Genomic DNA, 14,112 nt, shown 5'->3' on the forward strand with positions numbered 1-14,112 from the left:
TTAATACCACCCAAATCTTTATCTTGCGGTTGGTCATTGAGATTAAGAAAAAATGTACATTAGTGTTTAAAAGTAATAAAAGTGAGTAAAGAGGTGGGAGCAATGCATATTTAACATATAAAGTCAATATACTAGATGACATCAATGGATATAGTTAATTTTTATATCATAAACTTTATTACTTTAGAAAATGTTTGAAGAAGAGCGATGAAATAACTCAAATGGTAAATGCTTATCTTTTGTCGTCCCGGTTAGTAGTTATTCGGTTCGATTCTCGCTAATTTCGAAATTTTTTGGAAACATATTCTCGTTATAAGGGGTATAAGCCAACATATTAAAAAAAAAAAGATTTTTTTTGAAATTTAGAGAAAGAAGAGGGACGTCACAAAATAAAACCGGAAAGAAATGAGGGAAAAAGAGGTAGTATTAACTAACGAGTAAAAAGGTAACTGAAAAAGAAAATTCAAAAAAGAACTAAAAAGAGATTTTACATTTTAGTCTATCATATAAAATATAACCAAACCAAACGTATTCAGAATAATTCGCTTAGAGCGGGGTCTGGTGGAGGGTAAAATGTACGCAGTTGTACCTCGACCCTTAAAATATGGATAGTGTTTCCGTAAAAACCCCCGACTTAGTGAATAATACATAAAAAGTGTGTGATAACTTCGATATAATACCTTAACCCGTTGCGTTATTCACACAATACTTACCTCGAATTGAATGCATTATTGCGAGCAAAGAAACTTATGAAATGACTGATACAAACCAGTGATGATGTCAATGTACTCATGCAACATAGAAAGTTATGAACGAACCCTTCCTTAGTTTCTTAGAAATTAACCATACCAACATAGACGTCCAAGGCTGAAAACCCCGCCTAAGATGTTCATATCAACGTAGATTTCCCTCCCTTAGTTTATTAGAAATAGACTTAATACTAAGAACTCTTCCGAAATCCTCGTTCGGTATATAATCAAACATAGTGCAACCACAAATCCACCGCAACATACGCATTTCCGTCATTTCCAATCTACGCTTTAGAGTTTATCTCAATGGCCAACATTCTTACCCATATAATAATGACGATCTACTGCCAATTTGTTAAATTTACCCTTCAACTTCAAAAGTACACTCTTGTCATACAAAATTCTAGTAGCATTTAACCCGGCCTACCTTGATGAGATGTGTAACGTGGTGAGTAATGTCAACATTGATGTGTAAAATATAAAATAATAATATTATTATTAGTATAACGGAAAAGGTAAAAGGGGGAGAAAAATAAAAGAAGAGACGGAGGAAGGGGGAGAAAGTAGATTTCAATAGGCTCCATTTCGTGAATCTATTTGTTTCCATCGTTCCCAAACACCGACACTACCCTCCAGTCTTCAAACCCTAATCCCCCCTTTACTTGTGATTACATACATACATATACACATATTTTCATGGATTCTTGAACAGGTATTATTTCCTTTCTCTCTCCCCCCTTTTGACTTTCTCTCTCTTTAATTTCATATTTTCAATTCAATTTTGTGTATCACTATTACCATGATCACTTACTGTTGATTTTGTGTATTTGTGTTTCTACTGTTGCTGATTCATATTATATCTAGGTTTTTATCCTGTAGATTTGTTAGTGTTCTGAATTGATATTAGAGATCTGTCTTGGGGGTGATTTTACTGTTTCTTCGGAGAATTGTATTGATTTAGTACCTTTCTCTATCCACTGATTTTTTGTTTTTTTGGTTAATCGGGACTCGAATTTATTGTTTTTTTCCTGACATACTAAGGGCACTTGTATTGGAGTTTTCATTTCACTTATGTTTTGTTTGAAAACACCGCCAGTTGCTAATTAGTCTCTTTGGTAGCGATAGGGATCATTGTGTGTCTTTGTGCTCTGCAACTTCTTTATTTGAACCAGAAGATTGCTCGTGTTTTATGATATTTGATGTTTAATGAATTCTTGATTTGATTTTAATCGAAGGTGGAAATATTTAAAGAAATTGTTTCCGTTATGTGATATTTACAGTTTTAAAATGTTGTCTAACTCTGGTTGTACCGTACTTGTATTGTTTATTATTTGTTCTGAGCTCATTACGGAAGTTATCGTGATATTTCAATATGGTTTGGAGTTCTTTCAGGAATATCTTGGTGAGTAAAGCGGGAGAAAGTTAGTTATTTAACTGAGAGTTCTGTTGGCTTATTGCGTGTTGGTTTTGGTTTCTAAATTTTCCAAGGGAGAATAGCTGTTATGGCTGAAGGAGATGAAGGCATTGAGCTTAAGTTTCGAATCTTTGATGGAACAGATATAGGTCATAGAACCTATCCTCCGTCTACCACTGTTGCAACTCTTAAGCAAAGGCTCGTTACTGAATGGCCTCAAGGTTGGAAGTATGCTATTAATTATGCTTGTATTATTTCGAACAATATATGTTTACTGGGGCCTAGGTATGTAGAATGTTTTCAGCCTCTGTTAGATGCTTCATTTGACCTAATGATTAATCATGCTTTGCTCTATATGTTTGTCTGTTGGGTATGTTTTTTTCAAACTCTGGTTCCACTCATATATGATTATGGTATATATAGATGTGTTTGGTTCTTAATTATTTAAAGCTGATTTGAATACCATGTTATTGAGTTTTTTTAGTGTCCCTTCTTTAATCTTGAAATTGTTGATTTGTTCGACCTATACATAATTTTAAGATGATGTATTAGTTGTACATAAAATTTTACAGCTTATAGCTTCATAAGGTTTACTTTGGTTCAGAAAACATTTATCATTTAATATGTGGAAGAACCAAGGAAATATGTTTCTTGTTTTTTCTTAATCATATATAATTGTACATTTGTTGCTGTATATGTGTAAATAAAACTTCCCTGTTTCTTAGAATTTGAAGGCGTTTTTTTGTTTTTTCTTAATCATGCCTGAAAATGTGTTGCTTTATATGTGTAAATAAAACTTACCGCTTTCTTTAGATTTTGTAAGAGGAATTATTTATGATATTTGGGTTTTGCTCAAGCGGGTGTCTCATAAAACGTGCAACTACCAACATAACAGATGTGATCAATGTAACTCCAATTTTCAAATTGAAGAGGGACCTTGAATAATAAAGAATTTCCAGTAGTAGAAGTGTAGATTATATTATCCATGTACATATATTTTATTTGTATATATATATATATATAGTAGATGGATGGAAATTAATTGCCCAACTTCCGAACGTTAGGTGTTCTAGCCTCTAGGTGACTAACTTTGCAGATGTTCTCTGTTTCTCTTATCTTATGGACATGATATATGTTTTTTAAGAGGATATCTCATTCAGTCCTCTTGAAAGAACAAGAAACAATAGGCAGCAACTTACTATAGTGTCACTTGAAGTTCTTAGCATTAGTATGATTGAACTTGTACATGCATAGTTATGTCATAGATATCAAAATAAAAATGTGGCGGCTATTGTAGAAGATGAGATATGATGTTTAAATCACTTGATGCATTTTTTGCTTGGATATTCGCAAGTTAAATATGTTTCCACTGCCATAACCGTGAATGTTCCTAATTATCCTAAGTTTATAACAAATAACAGTAAATTTTATATCTATATAGTAATATAGGAATTAGGAAGAAAACAAATTGGAAAGTATTTTTTTTTTCTGAAAAATATAACTTTTAGTCACAAGTTGAAACTTTACATAACAAATGGGTGGAATCTGCCTTCTACCAGTTTGAAGATATGAGTTACTTTTAATGTTAAATGAACAGGCCACAAGAATATAGTCAATGGAATTGGTGAAATGACCAAGCTCTACTAATGAAATGCACTAAATTGTTGTAGGCTGCTACTGCTACCATAACAAAAAACTTCAGACTGCAGCCAAGTTATCTTTATGTGTATATTATGTTGTTGTCGTGGAACTTTTGTTTTGTCAAAGAAAATTGAATTTCTTTGATGTACAAATTTGATTTGCAGTGAATTGTCATTATTGAGTTCTTATTACAAACTCTCTGTTTACAGATAAGTCTGTTATTCCAAAATCAGTAAGTGATATGAAACTTATTCATGCGGGGAAGTTTTTGGAAAATAGCAAGACACTTTCCGAGTCCAGAATACACATTGGTGACCTTCCTGGAGGTGTCATAACAATGCATGTAGTGGTTCAACCTCCTGTTGCAAAGAAAAAGACAGGTCTGTTTATCTTTTTGTCTCTCTTATGTCATTACCTTTACCAAGGTGTGAATCTCATGCATATTCCCATTTGTGCAAGACATACTGATATTTTCATTTGTTTTGTTAGAACAAGCTCCTTTCTGCTTTTGTTATATATGTTTCTTCTTGGGTTAAATAGTACGGTGAAAACCAGATAAATAGCATCCGGTTAATAGACTAGTTGTATTATATTGTTGTTGTCAAATTGGAGGTTGGATGGAAAGATATAAGATGAATTTGATATGTATTAAAGGGTTAAAACACCGAAGTCTTAATTTTTAAATTCAATACATAGAGACTTATATTTTTAACTTATATGAGAGCAAAGTAAATTCTATAAAAAATGTTAGCAAAGATGAGATACTAGTAACCTTGTATGAAAACACTTGCTAGATGAGGTAATTTAGCATGACCCACAAGTGAATATTTATGCCAAATGAACTTGGAATGGTATTTATGTGAATGTTTGCATTGAACATTAGTAATACATCATTGTGTTGTCAAAGTTTTAGGCGATATCTACAAAATTTTATAGTATTTTTCATTACCCAACTGCAGAGTTGACTTGTTTAGTTCTTCTCTATCTCCTAGCAGTGTTTCCTGCTTTGTCTATTAAGGACTCGTTAAATCGTTTCAAGAATTTCTTTAATTCAAAATCATTCAATGCAAAATGCTAGATTTGATTACTTCTGTTTGCGTGAAAAGTTAGTGTTGGCTTTGTGAAGTCTTTTTTACCCCTAACTACCTGTAGACAGTGGCACTAGCACGATAGCATCACTTTCTAAGGGTTCTCATCCTTATTTTGTTACATAATTGGATAACCTTGATGAGCAGTTGTAATATTTCCTAACAAAAATTTTAAGACGTTTTAGACTGTCTTTATATATGCAACTATGCAAATGGAACACTGGCTTCAATTTATATATATTTGCTTACTGCATTGCCATTTGTAAAAAGTTAATACTTTTAATAAAGAACAATATTTGAAATTTTGTTTAGATAACATCTACACTAAGATCAATTGAATTCTGCCTAGCAAATCTTGTGACTGCGTAGCAGCCTATCTTCCAGTTCTTGGCTTTTAATAGCTATGTGTGCACATGATTAATGATTTACAGTTTCCTACTGTACTTGGTGTTTTTCATTCTTTTTTCATGTGTAAATTTTACTTTAAATGATTAACATCCTGCCCTTGCTATATGTTCTCACATTCCATTTTGGGTGCCCTGTAGACAAGAACAAGGATGAAAAGCCTAAACAGAGTACGTGCTCGTGCACTATCCTGTAGAGTGGACGTCTATCTTGCTGCCTGCCAAAAAGTACCATCTTCTCGTTTCTTATTTGCACGATTCTTTAAGAATCACTTTCTTGTTGATGTAGCATTTGAAAAGCATCTACAGTTCAGGGGGAATACGAGTTGACGAAAGAAAATCTGTAAAGGGCATCAATGATTTAGCAGGTTACGTTTGCTCTGTGTAATTGCGTTACATGACTGCTTTGTCGATATTCAAAATTTAAGTGTTTACTGTCTACTAGAAATTTATCTTTCTGTGCATGTGTAGCCCTGTGTGAGTAAGAGATGCAATTTGTAACAGTGGTGATACATAACAGAAGACTTATCACTGTTTACTGTAAGATTTAATGAGAATTTTGGAGATTATAGAATGAAAATTATTGTTTTATGTGGTGTATAGCTTCTATTATATACTCCTACTATAGTAGCTGGATATTGTGGTGCACCCGCCTGACTTGGCTGTTAATGTTCTGGAAAGAGTAAAGACAAAAGAAGTGCACTCTGTTTAAAGTAGACCATTATGTACCCATAAAAATGGTTAATTAGTATTTCATTTATTTTTTTCCTACCTTACTATGGAATATTTATACTATGAAATATACGGTTAGCGTACTCGAGCAAATCGGAGGACCGCCTGCAGGGGGACAGGAGATGACCATGAGCACCGGTTACCCATTACCAGTGATGCAATCCGTATCTGGGGTTGAAAAAGGTTCTTAATATTAAAAATACAGTGCCTTTATTGTGCATCTCTCATTTTTTGTAAATATGAATTATAGGTAAATTGAAAAAGGGGTGAATTTGGCATTTATTTCTACTCTTTTTCTATAAATAATTCTTATGATAGGCTTGTGCTCTTGTGTGTACATTGTAATAATTTATTCTCACTTGTTCTCTTTATATTCCTTTTCATTACAATAAATTCCAACCTCCGTCCTTTAATTGAATTGGCAAGAAGTAGACTTATGAACAACTAAACAACCATCAAAAATCGATGCAGAAAAACATGCCAACTTACAAAAACGAAAAAGAAAAGGATGTTAGGTAATTAAAATAAGAATAATTTGTTTAATAGTAGAAAAGGACCAAAATATCGATTGTTTTGTGGCAACGGTCCTTTTAACAGATAAACAATGTTTAGAAAAACATCCGGCTTTTGATAATTGATATTGGCCTTTTGAGCTAAATACCTTTTTTTAGCATCCGATTAGAATTCTCTAATTATTTTTTTAAAGAAATGATTTAATTGTTAGACACCAAAGGATATGAATTTACAGTTTATTATATATAAATTGTCTCGGATATGACATTATATAATACTTGACATTTTAATATTTTTGTTTGACAAGACTTGACATTTCAATTTGTGTGAGCTACATCTATCAATTTGTTCTCTATTATATAATATACCAAAATTTTAAAAGTTTGTTTGATATAATCCTTTCTTCAATTACATAATTGTTCTTTTTTAAAAAATTTCACTATTTGATTCAATTGGCCTTAATTAATTTATAGCCAATTATCTTTCTAAGTAAAATACGTTGTCTTTTTTTTTTTTTTATTATTTTTACCAACTAAAACAACTATTTTTTTACAAATATTTTAGACAATTTTTTTAATCTATACATTTTTTTAAGTAAAACATGTCGCCTTTTTTTATTTTCTCCAAATAAAACAAATCTTTCTCTAAAAATATTATGAACAATACTTTTTAATATATAGTGATTATCTATCTATCAATCTATACTATATTATAATAGACAAAATATTACAAAATTGATAGTTGGTCCGTACTCGCTGAAATCACATAATTACCCAACTTAGTTAATTTATTATTTTAACATAATTATCTTCGATAATATTACAAAAGAATGGAGGGAAAAAAGAGAGTTTTATGGTGAATTATATAAGATTCTTGTTCACGACTCCAAAACTAATGTTGATAAATCAAATCAACAATGAAGATTGAACTAAACATATTATGCACGGGAATAGTTCTCCAACATTGATGGGAAATTGTTGCGAATGAAAATTAAACCTATATTTTGAGCGAGTTGATTAATTTCATTTCTAAAACCTAATTATTGTAAAATAAGTATTATAATATAATAAAAGATATATTCAATTTTACTTATCCAAACATACTTACAGTTTTATTAAATATATTTAATAAAATATTAACCTTCAAATAACAATCATGTAAAACGAGTTTAGACTAAACATTAAAAATTTGATAGTCGGTCGGTACTTGTTCAAACTGCTTAATTTCCCTCACTTAGTTAATTTATTATTTTGACATAATTATCTTAAATAATATTATCGTTAAAAAGTATAAAATCCCTAAAACAAAGTTATATATAACCGGACGGAGTAGACAAGTATGAGACGTTATTTTGGTAGATATAGACGGTGTTCAGACTTAAATAAAATAATAGATATTACTGACAGTGTCAAAACAATTATACTATTGAACCCAGATAAAAAATTAAAAAAAAAATAATTCGTTGGTCGATATTATGATATCGGGCTAAAAAATAACATATTACTTACTCTATGGACAACTATAATTGTTGTAGAAGACATGTCTGTATATAACAAGACTAAGTCATATTGACAGCTCTAAGTATAAGTTGTATGATAATCTATATTTGTATTTTTTGAGTTTGAAAAAATGTTTCGTAGATTAGAATGGAGAATTTTTATGTGAACATCTTTCAAGTTAATGAATAAACTCTGGAAGAAGATCAAATCCTGATCATGTCTTAGAGAAAAGTGTAGCAGCTTGGATTTGAATAAAATTGTTTTAGGAAAAATGTTCTAACTCAGATATCGATAAGTCATAGATCAAGGGATATCAATAAGTCCAAAATGACTTATCGAGAAGTCCCAAGAGATATCGATAAGTCAATCTACATGTAGAGATCTCAGAACTAGAGATATCGGCAAGCCATTTATTCATGTAGAGATCTAGAGATATCGACAAGTCAAAATCCTCATGTAAGAGAACTCAAGATGTCGACAAGTCAAAATTATATCGAGAACTAGAGATATCGACAAGCTATTCTACATGTCGAGAACTGGAGACCTCGACAAGTCATTGATATGTATCAAGAACTCGAGATATCGATAAGTAATTTCACTTTTCGATATGTCACTTCTCTACAGAACAAAAGAAGACCTCGACATTCTGTCTCATAATTTAGAATACAGACAAGTTCAAGATTCAAGATTATCAGTCAACAAACAATTCATTCGCTGAATTGGAAAGTCTACATAAGTAGCTTGAAAAATACAAGATCAAGGGCCAAGATTCACTGGACAAAGGATGGTCACATACTTACAAGATTCTGCACAGATTTGCTAATAACAGAAAAGGAAATAGACAAGATAGCTTTAAAAACCGTGTTAGTACATTTTAGTGCAAGTTTTATAAACCCGTGTTGTTGGTCTATAAAGCATGCATGGGTCCTTTGTTTGGAAGCAACAAAAATAGATCTAGAAAATCTTGTATTCTTTCTCAAGATTTGTAGCTGAGTTTTTATTTCTAAGAACACAGATTTGTAACAAAACAAATTTGATTAATACAATCAAGTGAGTTTTTGATATTTTGTCGTGTGTTTAATTGTCAAATAATTTATCTCTACAAATTCATATTTGATTTTTTTTCAAATTAAGCTAAACACTTTCAAAGAGAATTTGAAATCCAAGAAACACATTCACCCCCCTTGTGTTATATTTTATTGCACTGAATATCTAACAAGTGGTATTAGAGCAAAATCTGAAAGAAAGCAGATAAAGATCTTGAAAGAATGAGTGCTAAGAAATTAAGCAGTATTAAGATACCTGTCTTTGACGAGATCAACTACACACTATGGAAGAAGAAAACGATGATGTTCATAAGGATGACCAAACCTATGTACATTCAGATTCTCAAAAAAGGACCTTTCATTCTTATGGAAAGGGTTCCTGAATCTACAGATGGAGACATGGTCATACCTGCACATTTTACACCTAAAGATCCCTCTACCTACACATAGCCTGAAAAGAAAAGGTTTCACTGGATAACAGCTTACAACTCATATTGATTGAGTCCTTTGATAATATGATGTATAATAACATTATTAATTGTGAGTCTGCTAAACAGATATGGGAGAAAATAGAAATATTGTGTAAGGGAACATAAGAGATTAGATCTAATTAAAGAAGGATCTTGGTGTCACAGTATGAGGGTTTTATGGCTAAACCTAAGGAAAGTATAATTGAAATTTTTGAAAGGTTCAATAAGTTGATAAATGATTTGCAGCTTCATGACAAGTATTATGAAGCTGCAGAGGTCAACCTTAAATTCTTACTCATCCTTCGTGATCATTTAGAACAAATTATATCTGCTATTAGAGAAGGAAGAGATTTAAGAAGAATGACTCTGTAAGTCTTGAAAGGTATCTTGAAGACCTATGAGCTAGAAATGTTATAAAAAAAGTCATTGAGAACTGGTCAAAGGCATGTTGTTGAAGGATCAAGTGCTTTTGTGACGCCCTCCAAACCCGGGGTCTAGATTTGTGGGTCACTAACTGATAAACCATAATATAATAAACACAGCAGAATAAAATAATAAATATGACCCCTTGCATACAACTGGATCGATCACAGGTTATAGTATGGAATAGGCACTAATACAAACCAAATGTTATTACAACTTATAAGTCTAATACAGATTATTCAAATTTTATTACAAACCTCTAGACTATTCAAGCGTCCCAAAATAGTCTACCTGGAAAACACACCAAACATTCTACAAGCACTCGACTTCTGATCAAATCTGGAACTCAAGCCTGCTCTGGCTTAGCTGAAAGATTAGAATGATAAACAAGTATGAGCGAAAGAAACGATCAGCAAGCAGTATAAAGTGTGCTTGAAATGATAAACCACATTTTGATAATAATTGAATAATAGGATAAAATCAGTGATATTTGATCAATCAATAAAAGCTGAACAAGCTATCAACAATAAAGGATAATTTTTAGATTGGAATCTAACTCTGACGGACGTACTATCACATGCTGATCAGCTCGTGTGATAGTACTGGATCATGGTTCGTAGAAACATGTACAAAAACATGAATACTCAAATAAAAAGGCAATATATCTGCCTGTGGCATAAATTGTGTCATAATATTTTATATAACACTTAGAAATAGCCCTTCGCTGGACCGTCCGTCCCGGTCACTTACACATTTATCCAATCTATAAAACATTTTGATCAAAGGAGCCGAATCAAATGACATCCTTAACAATATAACTCCCCATTTCTCATGGTTCGGAGCTATCTCAATAACCGATGGCGAAATAACTAGAACAATTAGTTTTTCACTAATCTCAATTCAACGTTCACTGTATAGAGTAATTTGTAGCGAACTGTAAAACGTTTAACTATTCTGAACTTAGAATAGCATATAAGCTTGTATAATAGAGTTCAGAGTAAGTATCACTTGAACGATAAGTGAATGTATAGGTATTTGTAGTTATACCACAAGAAAACTGAGGAGTATTTGCACAATAGGATTTATGATAATATCACTTGAACGATAAGTGAAGGAAAGGATACTTGCGTGATATGCTCAATAACTTCCCACTATAACTCTGGCTTATAACTGCTGGCTACTGACTTCGTCTAACACTTGACTGCACTCCTTGCTACTCGATTCTATAAACAAAAGGGACTATCTTAATTTGACAGAACCAAAGTCAATAGACGTAACTATACGTCTTCACGTCTACTCGATCGCTTATAACTAATCAGGGCATTCTAAAACTCTAAACATATAGCATGCATATCACCTAGCACGTGATCATGGCATTCATATAACACGTAATCATATATCTCATGCAACACATAAATCAGATAGTTAACAGATAGGTCTCAGTACATTTAGAACTGAAATCAGGTCAATAACAGTGTTTAGCAATTGAATACCGACTCCGAATGATATATAATTCAAATGACATTACATTACAAAAGAAATTAAGGATCAAAAGTATTTTAATTGAAAGCGTAATGTTTTTCTGAGTCTGTACACGTTCGTTTCGTATTAAAAGGACGAACGGTTCATTTATTACGAATTAGTTAAGAATTAAATGGAAATAAATCAATTAATAATGATATTAATTGATTTTTAAATGCCAAAATATAATTTTTAAAAGCTTAAAAAATAATTCTAGGAATTATTTGAATTAATTATAAATAATTTACATTTATTTAACTATTTATAAATAAAATTAATTGATTAAATGAATTAATCAATTAATTAAACTCATAAATAATTAACTAAAATAAATTATAAATAAATAAATCAAATTGAATTTTTAAAATAATAAAAGAAAATAATTTTAGGAATTAAAAATAATTAGGTAGATAATTTTTAGAATTTAAAATAATAAATAAATCATTTTTAAAATAAAATAAATGATTTTTGAAAATAAGAAAAAGAGTTTTTTTGAATAAATTTTAAAAATAAATTCAGAAACAGAATATAATTTGGGGATTAGGGTTTTTAAGAATCAAACCCGGGTTGGAATTAAACCAACCGGGTCGGGTTGGGGACTTTATCCTGGTTGCCGAGAACTCCGGTTGAATGTCGACCAGAATCTGGGTATGTCCCAGAAACCGGCGACTTCGCCGGAGTCCGGCGAATTCTCGGCGACACCCCGAACACCTCTAATCATCTCCGTTTCGATCGATTTCTGTACTAAATCGATCCCAAATCACTCTCTGCACAGTTACACCAACCCAGAAGTCACAAAATCAATCCCGAACAGGATTCCGGCCATAAACCGGCGATTATTATCGGGAAAAAAACAACCCAGAGCAATTCTTAACCAAACTTACTTTTCTTCACATCAATTCAAAGCTTTAACCACGTATAATCCATCTATATAATCATAAACATCGACAACAATCCACATAATTCCAGAAATCAACAATTAAAAATATCAAAACTCAAGAACTCGATTTAATCAATTTCGAACTAAAACAAATCAACCAAGTACTCAAATCGACTCTCCAGATCATTTTAAAGCTATCTATAGCATCAAAATAAATCAACAATAATCATATTTCAGAATCGAAATTCAAGAACATGAACTAAAAATCGATTTTTCATTATACTTACCCTCAAATTATGAAATTGGAATGGATGGATAGAGCTTGAAACAATGATTACTTTGATTTGTAGAATGTTTGATTTGGTTCCCAGAATCAATCAAAATCAGTGATTAAAGGTCGGTTCAAGAATCTCACCCCCGGAATGTGTTCTTGATTTTTCTGAAAATAAGTAAAAATGAATAAAATAAATAATCTGCTGATATTTATATTTTTACAGAAATTAATACTCTAAGACAAATTTTGGGTGTTTTTATCGCCTAATTATAATAATTACGCCCAAAAATAATAATTACGGGGAATAATTTATAAGCAATAAAATATAAAATTAATGTCAAAATTCTCCAAAAATTTCGAATAATTCAAAAATGCAGAAATCTTGGGTATTTGAAATAAGATTGATTTTATAAAAATAAAAACATGAATTTTGTGGACTTTGACGTCCCGGTGGGGTCCCGGTCTGTTGGTTTTGAAAAATAGAAACGATCTCTAAATTAATATAAAACCCCGAAAACACATAAAATGCATATAAAACGAGATAAAACGAGTACCTCAATAAAGATTCAAGTAAATACGAGTCCCAATTACAGATCAATTCATATAATTGCAGTTTAAACACCTATTAATTATTCGAAAATTTTTTTGGTCCGCACAGAAACACAAATAACAGTTACAACATATAATATAATCACAAAAGTCTAGGATCTTGATTTGTTCGTTAATCAGAAGGCTCTGATACCAATTGTTAGGTCCCAATGTGTTTGTAGAAGGGGGGTTGAATACAAACAATACCAAATAATCGAATTAAATGCGGAATAAAAATGTAAAACAAAATTCAAGTTAAATAAGAATATTATTAAACTTGAAAGGTGTTACAACAACTATATCGATTACAAGGAATTAATCTCAAATTAATTATCACAAATCTAGAATAAATTCGACATGAACTTTTTCTATTTTTGTAATAAAAAGATTCAAATGCTAAACGCAATTTGAGATTAAGTTCTAGGGATTTTGATCCGCTAGATAGTTACACAAGAACAAGAGAATGATTTCCAGTTGATTGGATTTAACTTTACAAACTAGAAATGTGATCTTGAATTTAGCAGAGAAGAGATGATATATTTGTTGCGGCTGCTGTGTTCTTGTTTGTTTACTTGTGTTCTGTGTGGATTGTCTGACTTCTGTTCTGCTGCTTTCCTTTTTAACAAATCAACAGACTTGAATAGAGCTGGCATGACAATCCTTTTAGCTGGTAGGATATTCGGTGAGACTATCCTTTTGAACTAGCAAGACAATCCCAATAGCTAGCAAGACTATCCTTTGAACTGGAGAGACTTTCGGCAAGACTATCAAATGAACTAGCATGACTTTCGGTATGACTATTGATTGTCATACCGATTGTCATATTAGTACAAAAGATTGTCTTTCTGAATTTAAATGAATTTTAATTCA

The 14,112-nt window shown here is 31.4% G+C and overlaps 1 protein-coding gene across 1 annotated transcript; it reads left to right on the plus strand.

Annotated features, from left to right (window-relative positions):
* Positions 1–1,257: 1,257 nt before the first annotated feature.
* On the plus strand, positions 1,258–5,887 carry LOC141708571 (membrane-anchored ubiquitin-fold protein 3-like). The gene is made up of 4 exons (XM_074512261.1): positions 1,258–1,461; positions 2,142–2,384; positions 4,014–4,184; positions 5,438–5,887. The coding sequence occupies exons 2-4, from the start codon at positions 2,252–2,254 to the stop codon at positions 5,491–5,493; spliced, it is 360 nt and encodes a 119-aa protein (XP_074368362.1). The 5' UTR covers positions 1,258–1,461; positions 2,142–2,251; the 3' UTR covers positions 5,494–5,887.
* The last annotated feature ends 8,225 nt before the right edge of the window (positions 5,888–14,112 follow it).

This window comes from Apium graveolens, chromosome 2, assembly GCF_009905375.1.
Source record: "Apium graveolens cultivar Ventura chromosome 2, ASM990537v1, whole genome shotgun sequence".
Lineage (NCBI taxonomy): Eukaryota > Viridiplantae > Streptophyta > Magnoliopsida > Apiales > Apiaceae > Apium > Apium graveolens.